At 41.9% G+C, this 23,660-nt stretch overlaps 1 protein-coding gene across 1 annotated transcript in view; it reads right to left on the bottom strand.

Moving 5' to 3' along the window:
- Window positions 1-21,011, bottom strand: part of RAB2A (RAB2A, member RAS oncogene family) — a 34,422-nt gene extending 13,411 nt beyond the window's left edge. The window contains exons 1-6 of the mRNA XM_081205220.1: window positions 20,515-21,011; window positions 9,611-9,682; window positions 8,308-8,375; window positions 4,101-4,183; window positions 3,723-3,815; window positions 300-411 (exon numbers count right to left, since the gene is read on the bottom strand). Of these exons, the coding sequence (XP_081061346.1) occupies window positions 300-411; window positions 3,723-3,815; window positions 4,101-4,183; window positions 8,308-8,375; window positions 9,611-9,682; window positions 20,515-20,560 (474 nt within the window). The 5' untranslated portion in view covers window positions 20,561-21,011. The remainder of the gene's footprint in view (window positions 1-299; window positions 412-3,722; window positions 3,816-4,100; window positions 4,184-8,307; window positions 8,376-9,610; window positions 9,683-20,514) is intronic.
- Window positions 21,012-23,660: the final 2,649 nt, after the last annotated feature.

Below are 23,660 nucleotides of genomic sequence, written 5' to 3'. Positions count from 1 at the left end.
GTTGATCACACATAAGTGGGAGGACACCTGTATTTTATATTCAATTAACAAAATATTATTTGGTGATGTGCATTCCTTTTCCAAAACCTAGAATGATGAAAATAACTAGCAGAAGAGAAGATGGAGAGAGACAAAACTTACTCCTTGGCATTTATTAATGACTCATACCAGATCAGGATCCTGGAGATTTGATTGGATCCAGAGACATTATTTTGATCTCAAAGCTGTGTCTCTAACTGTCCACCTAAATCATACTCAGAGATTAATCATGTAATATAAAATAAATTACACCAAATTACCTCTTCTACGTTGGAAGCAGTTTTGGCAGACGTCTCCATAAAGATAAGCCCATGCTCTCGTGCAAATGCTTCACCTTCTTCCTTTTTCACTTCTCTTCTAGACTCTAGATCACTAAGAAAACAAGACATCAGTTGTTCCCTGTACAAGCACAAGCTAACTCACCTAGGCACATATCTTTACTTAAAATTAAGTCCATTTGTCTAGGTATACCACATACCTATATTTGATGAAGTCCAATATAGAACCTTAATCACCTTCTAAGTGACTAAAAAGAAATTTATTCACTATTACCGTATTTTTCGCCCTATAGGACACACTTTTTCCCCTGCAAAAATGAAGGGGAAATCTGGGTGCGTCCTATGAGGCGAATGCAGGCTTTCGCTGAAGCTTGGAGAGCGAGAGGGGTCGGTGCGCACCAACCCCTCTCGCTCTCCAGGCTTCAGGAAGACATCTGCAGCCTAGGCAGCCCTGCGGGAGGTCCCGCAGGGATGTCTAGGCTGTGGATAGCAGCCTGCTTCCCGGAGCGTCGGGTGCCCTGAAAGCAGAGCGCCCAGCGCTTCGGGAACACATCTGCAGCCTAGGCAGCCCTGTGGGAGGTCCCGCAGGGCTCCCCACGCTGCGGATAGCAGCCTGCCGCCCAGCAGGCGGAGCACCCTGAAGCAGGGCGCCCCTCGCACCGGGCAGACATCGGCCAGCCCCACAAGCTCGGGGGACAGCAAGGAGGCGCAGCGCCGCCATCCCGCTGTTCCTCGACCTGGTTCGGTTTCCCCAACCTGCTTTTGGGGGGGAAATAAAGGGGGGAATTCCTTTATTCCCCCCCCCCAAAAAAAACTAGGTGCGTCCTATGGGACGGAGCGTCCTATGGGACAAAAAATACGGTACTTATTAAAAACCAATGCTGAGGAGAGAAAAATGGGAAGAAGGATGGCAGAGAAGACATGCAGTCACTCCAAAAGCATCACGACAAAGAACTATCAATGTTGATTTCTAACAAGAGAGGCATCTCCTCAAAAATACACTGACAGCATAATATGGAAAAATGACTCCCGGCAGCTTTTCAGACAAGATCCCAGCTGCCATTTTCATGAACCTCATTAGCCAGATTGTGGGAAACAGGACATTCCTGTCTACATTTCTCAGCTTATGGATCCTTATGCCACTTTGTGATATAGGTTTCTAACAGCAGCTTCTATCTAAGTTCATAACTAGAAAATATAAATTTTGAATGGATATTAATACAGTAACATTTCATTTACATACAAATGCCTGCTGGTCACTCTTACCCAGTCCTTCCTCAAAATTTCCAAAATCTCTTTTCATAAGTTATATGGGACATGTATTATTAGCAGCCCAAGATCAGTTCTGAATAACTGCAAGTTCCTATGTGGCTACATCGATGTTTGTCAAAACCTCACCCCAGACAGTTGGTCTTGGGGACCACTCTTTGTAGGTGGTGTTTAGAGCAAGCAGCCCCTCTCTTCTTGCAGGCCTTGACACTGTTGGAACCTAACACAAGATGCAATGTTTCTTCACTCAACACTTATTTAAGTTATGGAATTAGCCAATGTGAAGATATAGTGCTGGCCACTAGCCTAAATGGTTTTTCTCGGTTTAGAATCAGGGGGCAACCTCCCGTATGAGGAATGGTTACAACAGACACGTTAATGATTATCTGTATTTTAAAACTATGACACACTTAGCTAGGAATAAGTTCCTTTGAATTCAGTGAGTAGGGTTGTGGGAGGGGAGTTGTTGGTTTTTATTCTTTTTCTTGTTTTTATTATGTATTTGGGGTTCTCATTTTGTATTTTTATGTTGTGAACTGCCCTGTGATCTTTGGATGAAGGGCGGTAGACTACTACTACTACTACTACTACTAATAATAATAATAATAATGGCAGCCCAATAACAGTTCTGAAGAACAGGAAGTTCCAATGTAACTTCAGTGATGCATGTAAAAACCTCACCACACAGAGGTTGCGTACACAGATTGTGTAGAAGTGGAGTGAGACTGCACATCGGATGTGGACTTCCAGGCCCCTCTATCAAGCTACACCTCTCACTGGTGCTACACCTGCACTACAGTGTAGAACAGAGTAAGTAATCCCTAGAGCCATTTTGGTACATAAATTGCATATCAATTAATAAATAATAGTACCTTTTAAAATGTGGCCCTTCAGGCCTCTCTATCAGGCCTTGGTACTTGCCCCAGGCCACACTTCTCTCTGGCTATTTGCCTCGGGTGCTTGTGCCTTGTCACTGAACTGCGTGCAGAAACTCTGGCTTTTGCATGACTATGGTGTAGCCTACTGTACAAATATAAAAGTCAAACCAGTTGCTCTGCCTACATTTGCCCCACCCACTACTGGCATCTGGCTTATGCAAGGCCACCCATAAGGGAGTGCAGGCCTTGGGCTTAAAAAGATTCCTCAGTCTTGGTATAGAAAGCCACCTAGCAGCACCTAGTAAGCTATTTTTTTGGGGGGGTGGGGACTACACTGCTTGCAAAATGCAAGAAATACAACTATGATCACCACCAATGAAATTTTATCTTCATTTTAGATAAAGTTTTCTTCTCCTTGAACTTGGGAAATCTGCTTTCTCCAATACATTGTTGCCAACATAAGAGTTATTGGTAGCATAATGACAATCTTTAAATCATTCGGTCCAAACTACGTGTGAACTACTAGTGCTAGACAGAATCTGAAAAAGCTCAGCATGTTAATAATACAGCATTGATTGAACAACTGAATGTTGTACTTCTGTGAGTACAAGACATTTTTTCCAGACAACAAAGATTATCTGTTCATCAATGATGATAATACTATGAAGTAGGACATTTAAAAAACATCCAGAGGATTATATTAAGAATTTCAGTAAAGCCGATCAAAGATATTCAACAAGCCTCCAACTGGAGTTAAGAGTTCCACTGTGGTAATCTTGAGATCAACTGCAAAGGAGTCTAGATTGAAAAAGAACTAGCACATTGTAGGACAGCTCAGACATGAAGCTAGCTAAATGTTAAAGGGACTATAAACATTTCAGTCTTTTAATCCAAGAATAGCTAATGTGATGCCCTACAGATGTTGTGGATTACAACTTCCACCATCCTGAGCATAGGCCATGCTGGCTGAGGCTGATGTATACCAAAACATCTAGAAACACTGTGTTGGGTACCCCTGTTTTAATTGGCATTCAAATCTAGAATTGGATATATTGCTAAAAAAAATAAATTCAAAAATGTCAGCGGGGGGGGGGGTGTTTGGCAACTCAGCTAACTCAAACCAGGATCATCAAATGTTAAAATTATTTTTTTAAAAAAATAAAGGTCATGTACTCAATATGCTACTTGTTATAGAGCAGGTTTTTAATTAACTGTTAATCCACACGATTTCAAAAGGCTTTTAAATATATATATATACCTTTTATTTCCAATGAGCATAATAACCATGTTAGAATTGGAATGCTGACGGGCATCTTCTAACCATGTTGTCAAATGGTTGAAAGTGTCCCTCCTAAAATGAGACCAAAACGCAAGTGAGGAACAATGCACAAACAAAAAATGAACAAAGCAAAAGTTTAAAAATATATATAAACAGAAAATTTAATGACTTTACCAGTTGTTAACCTAGGACTTATACACTGGACAACTGATGTGCAGTGGAAGTCACTTTAGTTCCCTTCTGCTTCCACCACTAGTTGAAAACCAGTTTTAGACATTGAAATCTGTTAATGATTTTAAAAAAACATACAGAAAAAAGCTAGTTACAAAAGTCTAAAAGATTCTGAAAGATTCTCACCTTGTAATGTCATACACTAGTAAGGCCCCTGCTGCCCCTCTGTAGTATGACCTTGTGATAGAACGGAAGGACTCCTGCCCAGCCTGTAGAAATACAAGATTCATAGTTCATTTTGTCTCCTGTGTTTCCTTGTGAAGAAAGTAAGAGTCTTGCATACTTACACTAAGAAGTTTATTGTGTAAGGGATTTGGGGAAAGGACAAAACCTCACTAATTCTGGAAAAGAGGAGCCACAAATTAAAAAGTCTACAGCACAGAACCATTGGGGAGGGGACTCAAGAACAAGACCTCTAAACCTTTTTTGGCAATCCCTGACAACCCAATTTACTGAATGGCTTCACAATACATGAATCATTATTAGAGTACAGAATGGACTCCTAGCAACTAAGCTCTGAAGACAAATTTGAAAGGAAGCAAATAACCCAGTGCTTCACATTTGAATTCAATAACTCCCTCCCTGGGGCAGCTGTTGACACTAGAATAAATAAAGCCCATTGTAAATAAATGATGAATGACATCTTTACGCCCACCATCTGCTGGTGTAAAGGTTGTAGGAAGGCCAAGGATGCAGATTTTATCCGTTATATCATAAACTGCAGCCAGCTTTCAACAGTCTTCAGATGGAATTCTTTCCACTAACATTTTATTATAAAAAACAGATAATGGTTTTGAATTTGATTTTATATAATTCTATTGTACATTTAATCAATTTCCTGTGCTTCTGACAGAGTGCTTGTCAAAAGCATGCAAGAAGGTGCCTTGATTGCCACAAATGAAAAACATCAGATATCATATAAAAATGATTTTTAACAAGAACACCCTAATTTTAAAATTTTATGTTAGATTTTCAAAAGGGATTGGTCATAGAGCTACACTGATATCATCCTATAGCCCTCCTTTCTGCTTCAAAACATATGTATGGGTCATATATTTAACCTTTTTAAAAAAGCCTTGGTCACTATGAACTGGACATAGTAATCCCAAACACTGAATAGCTATATTCTATCACTAAATTATTTAGTAATTAACAGCCATAGAAAAGAGAAGTTCACCCTGCTACAGATGTTAGGCAAAAGCTAATGCTTGCAATACTTGTAAGATTTCACCTCCCACTTTTTCTCCAGGAACTACAATGTTTACCCATTAACACTAAGGTGATTAGTACATATAGTACATATATTCAACAAAGTTGTTGCACTAGTGTAAGTCAGCGCCATGAGACCACAAGCGCCATGAGACCTCCTCCTCCTTCTACCTCCTCCCCAAACCAGGAGAACTCCAAGAACAGCACATGGGAGAGAAGGGGGAAGATTTTGCTTGCCAGACAGAACAATCGCCTTCACATGGTGGTGCATTCCACCCATAGTCTTTTGTGATGGCAAAAAAGGAAATGAAACTTATCTCACATAAAGATAACTATGTTTTTAAATTTCCTAGCATAAATGAAAAATATTTACAAACTGTTAACAGCATCTATGAAGAATTTGCGTTTAAAAAATTAAAGACAAAGTATTAAAAACTATTCACTATGTAGCAGATGTAGCATAATTCCATACAATGTTTAGGGAGTTTATTTCTAGAGTATTCAATACTTTGAAAACACCAAGAGTTTCACCAGATCTTCACCAAGTGTGACCTAGCAGCTGACCACATCCAGGCAGTCAGCAAAAATCTGAGATTTATGGAGCCCCTGTATTAAGCCTATATGCAAGCCGAATATACACAGAGGTAAAACTGCCAACATATATAACTTTTGAAGTATCATCTCATTCAGGATCAATGGATGAAAGCAATATTTTTTTAAAAAAACACACACACCAGGCTTAGATACTTCTAAGGCTTGCTCTGGATGACCTGTGTGGGATTCTTTAAGATCATGTTTGCCTTAGGTGTACATACCTGGGACAGACACATACACAAAAGAAGCAGGTGTATACACATACACACTATTTCTCTCTCTTAAGCCTCCTCTGCTGACCATCAGTTCCATGTTGGGGGCGGGAAGGCAAGCCCGAGGGCTTAGTTACAAAACTATTTCATTCTCTTGACATAGATAAAATGACATGACAGGAAGATGGCTATGTTTCTCTCAAACATTTATTTATCTATTTTAAGAGGATTCTTGTTTCATATGGAGAAAACTTCCATCTGCAGTTGTAGTGATAAAGTGAAGAATCAGGTTCATTGTGCCCTATCCTACTTGCAAGAACTATACCCTAGTATAGCATTGTGAATAAATGAGGCAATACAATTAAATAACATTTAGGCTGCATTCCACACTGTAGCTACTAACTTGTGCCCTCTCCCCTACACAAACCAGTGACCTAATGAATAACTACCCCTGAAATTAGGGACGCGGGTGGCGCTGTGGTCTAAACAACTGAGCCTAGGGCTTGCCAATCGGAAGGTCAGCAGCGACGGGGTGAGCTCCCTTTGCTCAGTCCCAGCTCCTGCCAACCTAGCAGTTCGAAAGCACATCAAAGTGCAAGTGGATAAATAGGTACTGCTCTGGCAGGAAGGTAAATGGAGTTTCTGTGCACTGCTCTGGTTTCGCCAGAAGCGGCTTAGTCATGCTGGCCACATAATAATAATAATAATAAATTTTATTTATATCCTGCCCTCCCCAGCCGAAGCCGGGCTCAGGGCGGCTAACAACTATAAAATAATACAATATTTTAAAATCATTTCATTAAAAAATTACTTCAGATCAAATTGATGGCAACCATTGGGTAGAGTTCTGTGAAGATTGCCAAAGGAGGGAGTCAGGCTGTGCCCTGGCCAAAGGCTTGGCAGAACAGCTGTCTTGCAGGCCCTGTGGAAAGATGTCAAGTCCCGCAGGACCCTAGTCTCTTGTGACAGAGCGTTCCACCAGATCGGAGCCACAGCCGAAAAAGCCCTGGCTCTGGTTGAGGCCAGCATAACCTCTCTGTGGCCTGGGACCTCCAAGATATTTTTGTTTGAAGATCGTAAGTTCCTCTGTGGGACATACCAGGAGAGGCGGTCCCGTAGGTACGAGGGTCCTAGGCCGTATAAGGCTTTAAAGGTTAAAACCAGCACCTTAAACCTGATCCTGTGCTCCATCGGGAGCCAGTGCAGCTGGTATAGCACAGGGTGAATGTGATCTCACAGCGAGGACCCCGTAAGGAGTCTCACTGCAGCATTCTGCACCCGCTGGAATTTCTGGGTCAGTCTCAAGGACAGCCCCATGTAGAGCGAGTTACAATAATCCAGTCTGGAGGTGACCGTCACATGGATCACAGTGGCTAGGTCAGGGCAAGAGAGGTAAGGAGCCAACTGCTTAGCTTGGCAGAGATTTAAAAATGCCGCCTTTGTTATAGCTGCAATCTACGCCTCCATGGAGAGGGAGGTGTCGAAGATTACACCCAAACTCTTAACGGACGGTGCTGGCACTAATTGCACCACCGCAAGAGATGGGAGTTGCCCCCATAATCCCATATCGTCCTGACCCAGCCAAAGGACCTCTGTCTACGAAGGATTTAACTTCAACCAGCTCCCACGTAACCATCCAGCCAAAGCTTCCAAACATCTGATCAGTGTGTCTGGGGCTGAGTCAGGATGGCCCCATGACCCGGAAAAACTGTCTGCGGACAAACGTCGGCTCCCTCAGCCAGTAAAGCGAGATGAGCGCAGCAACCTCAGTCATTCGCAACTGGACTTAACTGTCAGGGGTCCTTTACCTTTGCCTTTACCCCTGAAATTATATCAAGCTGATTCATACATATGCTTACTGGGTTTAGAGCTTGAAGTGTATTGAAAGAGAAGAAAAAGTGAAGCTCTCCTCACTGGTCCTTTATCCCAGAATACGTAAACAATAGTTAAGATTGCTTTTTCACAGAAAGGTTAGCAGAAATCTTCTAAATAGCTCAAGGGAGTTAGAACAAACCCCATATCCATATACAGAGAGATTGTTGATCCTGGATAAACAGGAATCAATAATGCTTGCAGCAGCTAGTATTATTTCGGATCATGGAACACAAACACGAACATACACACACACACGGTCTAGAGTTTGCCTTCTTGGGAGATAGCTCACACCATTTTTTCAGTTTACACCATTTTTGAGTGTTTCTTTTTGTTTTTGTTTTACAACAGTTGACTGGTGCTTTTTTCAGAGTTTCAGTTCCTCGCTCCTGTTCTTTGAACCACAGTTTAAAGAAAATTTGCACAGAAAATTTTCCTACACTTACCGTATCCCATATCTGAAGTTTTATCTGTTTCCCATCAATGGTTATCATTCGAGCACCAAATTCTACACCTGAATAATAAAATAAAACGTTGTAACAGAGCTCCAACACAGCAATGAAATACTATCCAGTATCCTAAATAAAATCAGGATTTACTTTAACCTTTTTCAGAGCAGGAAGCAACATTGTTCTTTATGTTTTCAGTTGGCTTTCTCCTTATACCACATACTGAAGAGTTAACAGACTTTTATACAGTTTTGTATTGTGTCATAGTTTTATACACTCATTTCTAGATTAACAGATGCAAAAAAAATGTCTTTCAACAGAGGTAGATAAAATAAGAACAATCTAAAAACCTACAAAGGAAGCATTTAGCATAGCCAGTGTGGTGCAATAGTTAGAATTTTGGACTAGAACCTGAAAGACCAGGGTTCAAATCCCCACTCAGCCATGAAGACTACTGGGTGACCTCAGGCCAGTTACAGTCTCACAGCCTAACCTGACTTACAAGGATTCTGTGAAGATATAAGGGGGAGGGGCAGAGAACCATGTATGCCACCTTGAGTTCTCCAGAGAAAAGGTGGGATATAAACTGCAATAACAATAAAGGAAGAAAATGCTTTTTAAAATTATGACACTGCAATGTAGTTTGAAAATATTCAGAGGCAGTCACAAGCAGCTGCAGAATGTGAGAAAGTTTCAAATCTCACTGAGTCAGACTCAAATTAAACTACTTAACTCCCTTCAAAGAAACCATCATTTAGGCTTAGAAGAGCATTACAACTTAGATTTAATAAAATCTTAAAATGATATTTCATATTCAGATAAGAATATTTTAGAAATTGACAATTCTGACAACATTGTTAAGCTGAAACCATTTTGTATGGAAAACACACTCTTTACAAATTCAGCCACAGTAACTTTTAACAGTGGATAGTTGGATGTCATTTTGTCCAATATGAACCTGATTTATTTATTAAGAACCACTGACCCGTGCCACTATAACCTTGTAAATATATGACTATTAGTTGAAAGTCTAGACCAGGGGTAGTCAACCTTTTTATACCTACCACCCACTAATGCATCTTTCTTGATGGTAAAATTTCCTTACTGCCCACCAGTGCTCAATGGAATGAGGATTCAGCTTGTGCCATAGAACCCCCTACTGCCCACCTGGAATCCTGAAACGCCAACTAGAGAGTGGAAGGGACCAGGTTGACAACCCCTGCTCTCAACATTCCATTTCAGAACTTGATGCATGCAGTTGCCATGACCTTTACTCATTTACCTGCATAAAAGAACTTACCTATAGTAAGGTCGTGCACTGGCTGAAACCTTTTGTCTGTGAACTGCAACAATAAACATGATTTTCCAACACCTGGAAGAGAAAAAAACCAATTTCAAGAATTTCCAAATATAAAGTACTACAAAAAATGAGACTATTTCAAAATTTCAGACTTCTTTACACACATTTACAAATTACTGATAAAACTACTCCTTGCTGTTAGCATAACATTTCAGAGGCCACCAAAAGAAACACAAAGGGTAATAGTAAGGTCCCTTGGAACTTGTCATGCTCCTTCGTAGCAACCAAATTACTAAATCCCACTACTCCTCCAAAATCATATTCATTATGTACATTTACTATTCAGAAACTTAAGACTCACTTAGTAGCTAGTTTCAGATAGCCTCTATAGTTACTCTGCTGCTCTTTTCAAATATACATAATTTGTTAATGTGACTATGCAATTACAATATATACATATATGTAATGTGTATAAACATTTTAAACCTCTTAGAAAACCAACTCTATTTTCATAAAACACTTTTCTATTCTGTTAAATCAAGCACTGTATACTTGAAAAGGAAATAACCATTATTTAAAAGTACTTCAATATTGCTTAAAACTTACATTTTTTAAAATTGTTTTTGCTCCACTTCCCTCTATCCCGAGTCCTCTTTTTTTATTGCACGACTATACTTCAACTCAGGTGACGCTGTGGGTTAAACCACAGAGCCTAAGGCTTGCCGATCAGAAAGTCGGCGGTCCGAATCCCCATGACGAGGTAAGCTCCCATTGCTTGATCCCTGCTCCTGCCAACCTAGCAGTTCGAAAGCACATCAAAGTGCAAGTAGATAAATAGGTGGGAAGGTAAACGGTGTTTCCGTGCACTGCTCTGGTTTGCCAGAAGCGGCTTAGTCATGCTGGCCACATGACCTGGAAGCTGTACACCGGCTCCCTTAGCCAATAAAACGAGATGAGCACCGCAACCCCAGAGTCGACTGCGACTGGACCTAATGGCCAGGGGTCCCTTTACAGTGGTACGTCAGGTTACATACGCTTCAGGTTACAGACTCCGCTAACCCAGAAATAATACCTCGGGTTAAGAACTTTGCTTCAGGATGAGAACAGAAATCGTGCTCCGGCGGCCCGGCGGCCGAGGAAGGCCCCATTAGCTAAAGTGGTGCTTCAGGTTAAGAACAGTTTCAGGTTAAGAGCAGACCTCCAGAACGAATTAAGTACTTAACCCGAGGTAACACTGTACCTTTATACTTCAACTCTCCAATTTTCCTTCAATGTTTCCTTAGCATTATATTCAGCTTAACAATCGCCACTGGCCCCCAAATATTCTCATCTGTTATACTGTACATATGAACTTTGAGTGGCTTATTCCTACGATTTGAATGATATTATTATTCTATTATATATTCTTTACTATTAGCCTACATGTTGTGTTTGTATTGTTGTGATTGGTTCTTATTGCAACACAGGGGTTTGTTTTTGGTTCCCCAAATATTTCTTTCCTGGTTTTGGACTATCCTTCTACACTTATGTATACATAACCCTAGTTACTATTAAAATGCACAACATTTGGATACACTCACTCTTTGGTGTTCTTGAATCATTGATGTAATTCAACAAACGTAATAGTGGACAATTTGCAAAGCCTAATGACAAATTATGTCATTTTATAACCAATATCATTTCCATCATATGTATGAGATCATTCTGCTTTTCCAAGGGACCCAAAGCCATTGCACCACGCTTTTCATGCAATTTTTTCTATAATTCATGGCTGACATAAATTTGGTTCCTACTCCAAATAGGCATTTCCATACTTTCTCCTAAATTTCTGTTTGCAATTCTCTTTCCCATTTCATCATATGATTAAGTTTTGTCTCTGAATGTTTGTGCATTAACACTTGACATAAAGCTGAAAACCATTTATGAGGAATGGCTGAGGGAGCTGGGCATGTTTAACCTGGAGAAGAGGAGGTTAAGGGGTGATATGATAGCCATGTTCAAATATATAAAAGGATGTCACATAGAGGAGGGAGAAAGGTTGTTTTCTGCTGCTCCAGAGAAGTGGACACGGAGCAATGGATCCAAACTACAAGAAAGAAGATTCCACCTAAACATTAGGAAGAACTTCCTGACAGTAAGAGCTGTTCGACAGTGGAATTTGCTGCCAAGGAGTTTGGTGGAGTCTCCTTCTTTGGAGGTCTTTAAGCAGAGGCTTGACAACCATATGTCAGGAGTGCTCTGATGGTGTTTCCTGCTTGGCAGGGAGTTGGACTCGATGGCCCTTGTGGTCTCTTCCAACTCTATGATTCTATGATTTAACTGTGCCATTCCTTGTTAACCTTTCAAATCGTTTTACAGTTCTCGCTTCCTGTTTTTGTCTCAGTCCACTTAGAATACTTTTTATTTGTATGTATTTAAAGGTGGTGCTATCGTTTGTTTCCTCATCTGCTTCTAAGATCTTATTTTCTCTATTTTTTTTTTTAGTTATATAGGTGACCTTAAAATTTGGCATGAAAGAAGCATAAGTGGACCACTCATCTTCTATTATGTGTAATATTAGTAAAGTACAAGGTACACTCTTTCATCATGCACTGCACCACCCGTGTCAAAATACCTGCTTCATGTTACTATTCTAAATAAGAGATTACAAATCCTCTCTTCTTACAGGTTTTCCTTCCTTATATTTTATTTATTCTCAATTTCTTTCTAGCCAGAAAAACTTAAGATATAATTTCTTGCCACTCTTGATAGTTTTAAATGTAACAGGTATTTTACATCAGAATATGATGCAAGGTAGGACACTTGTTTTCACAAGACCTTTGTGGTTTTACCTCTTGCAACATTTTAGTATTATTATATATGGCCTTCATCCGAAGATCTCAGGGTGGTTCACAAGATAAACAGCACATAGCTCAGGTGTTGCTGAGAGAACTTCAAACCAGGACTGTGATTCAAATAGCCCTCAGTAGAAGTGAAAGAACTGCTTTCTCAGTCCAAGACAGATAAACCTAAGCAATGACAAATCTAAGAAACTATGATATGTAGGAATCATGAATGCCCAAGCTCTAGCATAGAAACTATGCTAGCAATGGATCAAACAGCTATAAGTTTTTGTCAGGAACAGACAGTTTGTGCATAACAACCAAATTTCCAGCTAAAAATGTATTTAATTCCTGTAAGGACCTACCACATGCCACTTTCACAAGGAAACTTTTGGGCTTCATATATTTGTACATGAAAGGGCTGGTTTGCATATGCAAGTGAATCATCTGTCAACAATAATACAAAATGGCAACTTGCATGAGTTACACCTCAAAGATAAAAAAAAACTCCAGAGGTAGAACTTCCTATCAAGAATTCAGACATTCTCAGTTTTAAGATCAAGTGGTATGAAGCCGATATGCATGCACAGCCCAATCCTATGTTATACAGTAATAGATAATAAATATGGTTTTATAAATAAGCCTTAAGAATTCCATGACCTGCATATAACCAGCTTCTTTACACAATTCATCCGAAAGCCACTGAAACATGTTACCTGCTTCAATGGATCTCCTGCAATGTAGGCTAGTAAATACTCCAAGTTATTAAAGGAGGGGGAGAGTTGACTTTGGTGCAGTTTGGAATTGTACTTGAGGCATGGTTAAATCTGGAATTTTCCAGCTTGATGGAAGAGGAGGGTACCAGAGACTTGACAGACCCTCTTAAAATTCCTCTAAGGAGCACTGCTGTGAGAAAATTGACTTGAGCAGCAGTCAATCTATTCCCAGAACTGAGGCAGGGTGTGACTTCTCAAAGGGAGATGCATGTGGTAATTATCACAGCTCTTTGCTCTTGGAAGACTGGTAGGATATCTCCACTGAAAGGATGATTATGTTGATCTTCTGAATCTGAGTAAAATTGTAGGCTAGTTAAGGATTGAATAACAATTCGCTTACACACAATCTCTGGTCATTTCTATATCCTATTCTGCAGCTCCACTTTGCACCCATTTTGACATTCACCCCCCATGTCCATGGTAACTTCCTGCATGTTCTGCTTCCTACATGTTGCAAATACTAACCACCCTTTTCCCCTTTTGTTCAGTTACGAAGTTATCACACTCTCCTATTATTCAGACTCTTTCATGCCCCTGCTTTCATCTTCAACCCTATTCCCATGTCTCCTACTCCCTCCTTTGTTGTAACTCCCCTTGCACTCCCATTTTCGCCTTCACTCCTTTTTCTTCCACCCTTCTTACTTCTCTCAACTCTCCCTTGCATACAGATCACCACCCCCATTTCTATGCCTAGTCCTCTCTACTCTGGGGCCCCCTCTGCAAATATACGCCATAGCATGGGTAGGGTAGGCAAACTAAGGACCAGGGGCCGGATCCGGCCCAATCGCCTTCTAAATCCGGCCCGCGGACGGTCCGGGAATCAGAGTGTTTTTACATGAGTAGAATGTGTCCTTTTATTTAAAATGCATCTCTGGGTTATTTGTGGGGCATAGGAATTCGTTCATATTTTTTCTCCAAAATATAGTCCAGCCCACCACAAGGTCTGAGCAGTGGAGCGGCCCCCTGCTGAAAAAGTTTACTGACCCCTGCTCCATACTAATATATGTTGCTGTATCTTTAAGATAAATAGCAAGGTTGTCAGTTAGCTTATTCAGCTAGAGAATGTTAAGTTCAGTCGATGGCTGTTGTACATATCGGGATGTTTGTTTGTTAATAAAATACCTGATCTAAATTACTACAGTGAATCTAGAATTTCATGCTGAAGACAATACATGGTACTAGGAGTAAAATATACTATAGGAAGGTACTATGGAATATTTGAATGCTCTACATTCTTTCTCTCTTCCATGAGGCAGCTGAGGAATGGAAGAAGTTTAAAACAACAAAGCCCCCCCCCCTTTCAGTATTTCTCCTGTCTTGCAGTACAGTGGTGCCCCGCAAGACAAATGCCTCGCAAGACAGAAAACTCGCTAGACGAAAGAGTTTTCCGTTTTGGAGGTGCTTCGCAAAACGAATTTCCTATGGGCTTGCTTCGCAAGACGACAATGTCTTGCGAGTTCCTGCTGGTTTTTTTCCCCTTCCCCCCCCCTTTTCTAAGCCGCTAAGCCACTTATCAGCTGATCCGATCAGCAGATAAGCCGCTAAAAGCCGCTAAAAGCGCTAATCCGCTAATCCTTCAATGGGCTTGCTTCGCAAGACGAAAAAACCGCTAGACGAAGAGAATCACAGAACGGATTCTTTTCGTCTTGCGAGGCACCACTGTACTCAAGTAGAGGCAGATGTCTGAGTTAAATGAGGGTGGACAGACACTGAGAGGAAAACCATGGTTTTAAACAACTGTAGAGGTTTGAGTAGATAAAAGATGGAGGGACTGACGTCCATTTTTCTTTAGGTGGAAAGAAATTTGGCAAATAAATTGGCTTGGCGTTTCAACATTTGCCTGGCAACTACTGGCAGCAAAATACACACACACACGCATGCAAGTAAGCAGGCTGCTAGGGGGGAGGCAGAATACATCACTTCTGTGCATTCAACAAAGAAACCCTCCACACCAAGCACTGAAATGTACTTGGTGCTCTAGCAATTACCTGCTAGCCACCAGTCAGCTTGTAAAAATTTTCTGCAGACTAATAATTCTTGTGGATACAATTTAGAATTGTGAAATTGAAAAAATTATTAAATTGTAGTAACAGCAACAACAATTTATTATAACAACAGTCTACCAATACACACATAAAATGTAAAACTACTTTTTGGTGTGGGAAAACCTCTTTTGACCAGTGGCTGAGTTTCATGCTCCGGCACTGGGGGGGGGGGGTGGAGAGCAGGCAGGGGCGGGGCTGGTGCACGTCCTGGGGGAGTGATGCGCTGGGGAGTGGCACTCCCTGAGGGAGTGGGGGGGGCAGCCGCTATGGCACCCCACCGGGATCGCGCTGCTGAAGGCAGCGCGCTCCCCCTGCACTCCTCTTCCTCTGCCACCGCTTTTGAGTACTTTTTTATTTTACCTTGATGTAATTTCAAAAAGGAATACAAGGGAATAAACAGAAAAGCCACAATCACAATTGCTTAAGAGCATTTCATTGTTGACCAATACATTGATTATGACTAAGCACCTACTTAAAAACGAAGCAAAATAAGATTGCAGGACTTTGCAGCACAGTATCCGTATCTCCTCAACACTCACCTATCTGAACTGGTGCCATATTTTGTGTTTACTGCAAAGGCTCAAGAACAAGCAAATGTGGACAAATTATGCCTGACCATTATAGAGCACTTCTGCAATCTTGCATAAATGTCCAAAAATCCCTATTCAAAGGCAGCTTTCAGTCTACTTTCACTCAAAGCATCTACAGCTTCTGTCAAATACAAACAGCTAAGTTTACTTCACTCCTTTCCCTAGGGTTCAGACTGACAAGATAAAGATAAATGCAAGGAGATAAGAACTCCTTCCAAAAAGCAACACAAAGAACAGGGGTAGCTAACTTTTGTTGATGGACTATTATTTCCATAAGTCCTGACCATTGGTCATGCTGGCTGGAACTGATGGGAGTTTGGAGTCCAACAACATATGGAGGGCAACAGGTTGTCCACTATTATCATAGAGTAAAGATAAAGTAATGAAAAGTTGAAATACTGTGAATCTTGAAAAATGCAGGAAATTTGTTAAGAAATTTAATCAGCATTGAATCAAATATGGCTAAAAGTTTTTTGCTTTAAATGGCAAAGCAATGCAAATCAACACTGGCCTGCAAATTAAAAGATGTGAGCCACTACCTGGACCTGGGGTGATTTTAGTTGCTAGTTGCTAGTTACTAGAAAACTCCAATGTAGGAGAATCCACAACCCCTCTCGGGAGTTTGTTACACTGTGGAATAGCTTTTACTATCAGGCAGTTCTTCCTGATGCTCAGTCAGAATCTCCTTTCTTGTAACTTGAATCCATTGATACAGATCCTACCCTCCGGAGCAGAACAAACTTGCTTCATCTTCCATCTCAAAAGATATTTGAGGAGGCTATCATATCTCCTTTCAGTCTCTTTCCCAGGCTAAACATACCCAACTCCGGCAACCGTTTCTCATAAAGCTTGGTTTCCAGAACCTTGATCATCTTGGGCATCCTCCTCTGCACACATTCCAGCTTGTCAATATCCTTCTTAAATTGTGACACCCAGAACTCGACACAGTATTCCAGGTGTGGTCTGATGAAGGCATAATAGAGTAGTACTATTACTTCCCTTGACCTGGACACTAATTTTGCAGCTTTTTTTGCTGCTGCATCACACTGTTGAGTCATGTTAAGCTTGTGGTCCACTAAGACCCCCAAATCCTTTTCATATGTACTGCTAATAAGCCAGGTGTCCCTCATCTTATATTTGTGCATCTGGTTCTTCCTGCCTAAGCACAGAACCTTATATTTGTGTCTAGTTAAATTCATTTTGCTAGTTTGGGCCCAGTTCTCCAATCTGTTAAGGTCATTTTGAATCTCAGTTCTTTCTTCTGATGCATTAGCTACCCCTCCAAGTTTTGTGTCATCTGCAAATTTGATGAGCATCCCCTCAATTCCTTCATCTAAGTTGTTTATAAAGACATTGAACAACAGTGGGCACAGGACAGAGTGCTGCAGCACCCTTAGTGAGCACACTTTGGGTTCAGTCAATCAGCTATAAATCCACCTAACAGATACCTCATCCAGCCCGCATTTTACCAGGTTTTCTGCAAGAATATCATGGGGGACTTTGTCAATAACCTTGCTGAAATCAAGACACACCATACCCACAGCATTTCCCTTATCCACCAAGCTTGTAACTCTATATATAAAAAAAAAGAAATGAAATTTGCCTGGCATGACTTATTTTTGAGAAGGCCATACTGGGACTTAATAATCACAGCATCCTTTTTTAAGTGCTCACAGATTGACTGTTTAATTATCTTTTCTAGGACCTTTCCTGGTATCAATGTCAGCTCACCTAGGTCTTCTTTTCTCCCCTTTTTGAATATGGGGACAACATTTGCCCATTTCCAGTCTGCAGAGACCTCACCTGTTCTCCAATAATTCTCAGATTATAGAAAGAGGCTCTGAAAATACATTGACTACAGCACTCAACATGCCTAGCTAAAATAATTTTTAATTTACTTGTAGAATAGCCTGGATTCTGCTTGCAATGCTGAAATCAAATACTGAATATATGAAGAGATTACATAGCTCAATCCTACACATGCTTACCTGGAATTAAGCTAGACTGAATTTAATGCAGACTTGTAAACAAGCCACATGTTTCCTAGCCTGCCAATCAACACATCCCTATGTTGTTCATTTGTGAAATATAAACTGCCTGAAAATGAGAGGGCACATTTCAAATTTATAGAAGTTTCCCTGCCTGGTCACCAAATGACTATTTCATCTTACCATAGGCAACCAAACAAAGACTGTTTAGAAATGTGGCTTAATAGAACCTCTTTCCTAGTAACCATACATACAAGTTCTATGCTGTAAGTAATGAAAGTTGGCCAATCTTGGTTTGCTGTTTCTTTTAAAATGAAATATCACAAGACCTAAAGAATCAATAGAAGTGCAAATGCAGTCTGATCGAGTAAGTTCCAATGTGAACAGAAGTGTGCCTAGGAATGCAACATTATATTACTTTGCTGACTGAGTACTTCCAGACTGCATAAAACAGCAATAAGAAATTGAATCAGTGGTACCTACTTCAAATGAACTTTTATAGAATCAGACTGTAAATATGTTTGCGCCACAGTCTTTTTAAAAAAATTAAAAATGCATTTTAAAAGAGGAAAAAGTGATTGAAATATAAACTATTATGTATTCTAGAGCTGAGGAATCTTGAGTAAATAGGCTAAAATCTCAATGAGTATAGACAGAATAAGTAAATGAAATACAGATACCTTTATATTTTAGGGTCCCCCCCCTAAAGATAAGAGGAAGGGGAAAGGGAATAAGCATTCAAGAGAAAGCTACTAACTTTATAAACAGCTAATACAGTGGTACCTCGGGTTAAGAACTTAATTCATTCCGGAGATGCGTTCTTAACCTGAAACTGTTCTTAACCTGAAGCACGACTTTAGCTAATGGGGCCTCCTGCTGCCACCTCGCCGCTGCGTGATTTCTGTTCTCATCCCGAAGCAAAGTTCTTAACCCGAGGTACTATTTCTGGGTTAGCGGAGTCTGTAACCTGAAGCATCTGTAACCTGAAGCGTCTGTAATCCAAGGTACCACTGTAAAGGAATATGTTTGTCCAATCATATACTTGTCAAGAAACTTTCAGCATCACTCCTCACATTATATGGTGGCTAACATGTACTTTCAGCTACGTATACTCATGGCAGAAGCTTCAGCCAGCTCTAGTTCCTTATGTACCTGTTTGATACATACAAGGCGAAAATGTTGATATACTTCTTTGTGAATGTTTTGCACAAATGTGTATTATATAACGTATTGAATTGGTCCTTCACAGAAAGGATTTCTAGCCTTTGGATACGTTTGACAGAAATCTCTCTCAAACCCATTCACTTTTCCCAAATCAACTATTTTCATAAATAAGTAGCTAAAATGAAAAAATAAACACTAAAAATCTAAAAAGGTAGTTTTCAGATAGTGGCCGAGAGGCATGAAAGTGTATTAGATTATTCAACACCATGTGTGACGTTTATTGGGGAAACAAGAACCCCAAGTATTTATTCTAACATGGCAGTTGCATAGCACTTTCTAGTATTCAAACTACATCACATGCATTGTCTAGTTGTGATCCTTCAATTGTAAAGGAAATCAGTATCATTATATCCTGTGCTGCTGATGGGGGGAATGAAACAAAGAGTAGCTTGTCTAAGGCCACCTACTGAATTTATGCAGAGATGATACGCATACAAGATCCTTTTTGATTGGTAGCTCAGTCTCTTAGATCACTATACTGCATCTATCATGCTAAATTCCATCATGTTCAAGTCAGAGAGATGGCACAAAAGGGCCTCTCCATAAGGCTCAGCTGCAACACCACCAACTTTTGGCTCCTCCTCTCCTTGAACTCTTCCTTCCAGCTGGCCATTACAAGAATTCTGTCACTTAAGACCCCCGTTTGATCCTTTCTTTTCTTCCGGTCCCCCCCCTTTCTGCCCTGTCTTTTACATTCTATACCGGAGGAGTAGAGTAGGTTTATTACTGTCACTTTATAAGCTTTTTCGGCTAAGGAGTGGCAGCAAATACTTTAAACCAACGTCCAGGAACAGAGCCACGACCAATCAACGGTGGAAACCACTTTTATCTGGTAGACTTTCTTGGAACGTAAAACATATCCAGAGGTGGGGAGGGTGCTTTAGTTACAGGTCAGTGTATCTTTGGGCAGAGAGGGATTAAATGGTGTGATCCTTTAGGGCCTTGCTCCGCAGGCGTGTCTGAGAGGCCTGGAGTGAGAAGTCTTGGCCGAAGGCCCAGTGCGTCTCGAGGCCTTGTCAAGACCCCCCCGGAGGGGGGTGTTATCACCACTCCCCTATTGCCTCACCGAAGCGTCCGGCGTGGCCAACGGGGCTCTTCGGACGCGTCCGAAATGAGGTCAACTACAAGCACCCCACCCGCTGTCCCGAGGCCCCGGCTGCACCCATTTCAGGGCCTCCGCCGCCGCCCCGCTCCCTTCCCGGGAACTCTCTGGGTGGAGAGGCCTGGAAACCAGACGGCAGCGAGGGGGCTATGGAGGCGCTGGCAGCCGAGCCCTAGGCCTCGCCAGGCCGCGGGCGGGGCCCTGGGCCGAGCACCTCCCCCTGCCGAGCCCAGTCACCACCACGTCGGCGCAGCCAACACTGCGGAAATGGGGCAGCCGAGAGGCGTTGCGCAGGAAGCGCCGAGGCCGCCAGCAGCGCAGGCCCCTTTTAAACCTTCCCCGGCGGGCCGCCCTTACCTGTGTCCCCGATTATGATGTACTTGAAGAGATACGCGTAGGCCATGTCCTTCCAGTCGCCGCCGCCGCCTTCCTGCGCCTCCTGCTAGGGCTGCTCGCTGCTTGGTGACGCGGCGCGCACTCCCCCGCCCCTCGCTGTCAGGGCTCGCGTAACGGAAGGTTCGAAACCGTTGGCAGCGGGCCCCCCTCCTCCAGCTCCTTCCAACCGCCCTCGGGCTTCTGACAGCTTCCCTCAGCGAGCCTCCCACGCCGGCCTTCCGCGTGCGCCTGGCCGCCTCGCCTCCCCTTCTTTCCCCGGCCGGGCCTTTGGAGGTGCCTTCAGAGCGTCCCGAGGAGCGCTCGGTTCCAGGCGGCTCGCGGAACGGGCGGAGGGCCGGTGGGAAGGCGGGCGGGGGTGGGGGAGAGAGCGAGGGAAGCAGGAACAATAACAGGCGCGAGGCTCCCGAACGCTCCGGCAACGTCACGCAGCGCTCTCTCCGCCGACCCGGAAGTGCTGAAGCAGCCGGTGCCTCGGCCTCGGCGTGCGGGCGAAGGGGAGGATCCCTGGGAGTGATGCGAGGGACTGGGCGGCCGAGCGCCTGGCGCCTTCGGCCTTGGGGTGGGGCCCGAGGCTCCTGGGCCGCCGCCCTGTCCGCTCCAGGCCGAGGAAGAGCCCTCGCTGCCTCTTGGAGGGAAGGGTCGCTGCGAAGCGCTTCGTCGCCCCGGCTCTGGCTGGAGGATCTCAGCGGCCTCATGCTGGCACAGCAACATTTGCACTTTTAACTAGGGCGAGTTGGCTTTTTTTGGAGGGGGGGAAGCGAAGGAAGTAAAACAAAAGGCACCATACGGCCTTGCGGATCGCCACATCATTTCTGACAGTTTTTCAGATTTCCCTCTGGGTCCAAACGGAATGTCGAATGTGTCGCTGTATACAAAACGAAAGCCATGGCAGCGGCTGGACTACTCTTTCTTTCTACTCAGTGCAGAAAGATGATGTGCATTTATCAGCCTACATTATTGGGAAGCTGAGATGGAAATGGTACAAGAGCAGTGGGCCGGAATGTCCCAGTGCCTTCTTTTTTCGCAAGTCTGCTCTATATCACAAATAACCAAAATGTCTCCAGAAGTTGCCACTGGTTACATGGCCGCAGACAGGGGGCAAGTTCCCCCCTAAATTAAGTAAATCAATAAAAATACTTAACTGAGGTTCTGCCCCACCCCACCCCATAAATCCTGGTTTCACCCATGAGTTGTTAGAATTACAGTCATATGCTGCTGTCGCTTTAAAAATGGCTTGAAACGTTTGCAGACAAAAACATTTTTCTTCTTCCAGGCCTTTGGCTAAATAAATCTATGGCCTTTTAAACTTGTTTAAACAACTGGGGGTGTTTCGGTTTTTTATTACATATTTTTGTGGTTTTACACAGTAAACTGCCCTGTGATCCTCAGATGAAAAGTGGTATATAAATTAAATATAATATATATTAAAAACGACACAAAAATAAAATCTAGCACCAAACATGACTTGCTGACTGTTGCCAGTGAGTGTTTTCTTTTGCCCTGTGCATTTTTATTGTAATTTTTACTGTTGAACTCTGGTTGTGTCATACATACCAATCTCCTTTGGCGTTCCTATGTATGCACACACCCCATGGATAAAGAACAGAAAGATTGTGAGTGGGAAGCTCCAGCATCAATAGGATTAAGCTGTTAATCATTCTTAAGAAGACTTCAACACTTGCCCAGTTTATACATTAACTTCATAGTGTGGTTGTCATGCCACATCTTTGGGGCGTACAGATGCCATCATGTGAGAAACTTGGGTCAGCAGCTTTTCATATACCTTTAATCTCAAAAATGCAGTAAAGGGGTTATAGATTTTTTTTTTTTTACAGAGCAAGCTAGTCCTCCCCACTCCCCCACCCCACAACAACCATTTTTAAAAAATACTCTCAGAACAAAAAGCAAGGGAAATAGCGTTAGTGGCATTGGTACAATACATAATAATCTGTCCATGACATAATAGCGTTTTCACTGAGCACAGACACCAGCTAAGGGCTCAGCAGAGCAGTTGTGAAAGTATTTAGACTTCTATTATTTATTACATTTGTATATTTTGTTATCTTACCAATATAAAATATAATTCATAATAAAAGCCAAAACCAATATAAAATAAACCAAAGCAGTATAAAGCCCTCTCCTTACCACCACCAAATGAAAACATCCCAGCACAAAACCCAGTTGCTAAAATGATTGAAAACCCAGCAAGAGATAGTTTGGTATGAAAAACTGAAACACCAGATAGGTTGTGTCTGAGAGAGCACTAAAGTCTCTACATTGTGCCAAGAAGACTATAGCATGGTTGCCAGACAAGCCTCTCTATAGGACATTCTGTAATCAGGGCACCACCACTGAAAAAGCCCACTTAATATTTCTCTTTATTATTAATGTGCCTGTTTCTTGAAGGGAAATGGAACTCTGGGACAAGAAGAGATAAACCAACAGACCCTCCAACTGTCCCTGTTTTCAAGGGACACTCCTGGGTTCACAGAAGCTGTCACGGTTTCTGATTTGATCCCAGAATGCCCCGGTTTTCCTTAGGACGTCCCTATTTTCATCAGAGAAATGTTGGAGAATATGACCCCCAAGTCAAGGAGATACAACCATTAGAAGACATCTGAAGGCAGTTTTTAATGTTTAATGTTTTTTTATGTTTTTATGTATGTTGGAAGCTGCCCAGAGTGGCTGGGGCAACCCAGTCAGATGGGCAGGTTTACGTAATAAAATCGTTGTTATTAAATAGTACATCTCTGTTTTCATTGGAGAAATATTGGAGGGTATGTAGAGCTATTATGTTACAGTCATATTTATTTAATTTATATCCCACCCTTCCCAAAGAGCTCAGGACCACAAAACAGATATACAATTAAAAACGTAAACAAAGCAAAAGCATTCTAAAGCAGATTAAAACATTCTAAAAACTATTACAATTAAAAACTCGGGGACATTATTTCAGTCAAACCACAATGCTTGCACATCTTTTTTTTCTCTATCATGCTTCCAAGCTGACCACGTGTACATGTCTGAGCTCTGCAGATCACTCACCATTTTTGAACATATTTTTGTACTTTTGTAACTTAAATAGTACTTATAAACCTGTCTTCATT

The sequence above is a fragment of the Podarcis bocagei genome (genome assembly GCF_964188305.1).
Source record: "Podarcis bocagei genome assembly, chromosome: 8".
Classification (NCBI taxonomy): domain Eukaryota; kingdom Metazoa; phylum Chordata; class Lepidosauria; order Squamata; family Lacertidae; genus Podarcis; species Podarcis bocagei.
Note: the sequence above shows the minus strand (reverse complement) of the source record. Positions and strands in the feature narration are given on the sequence as shown.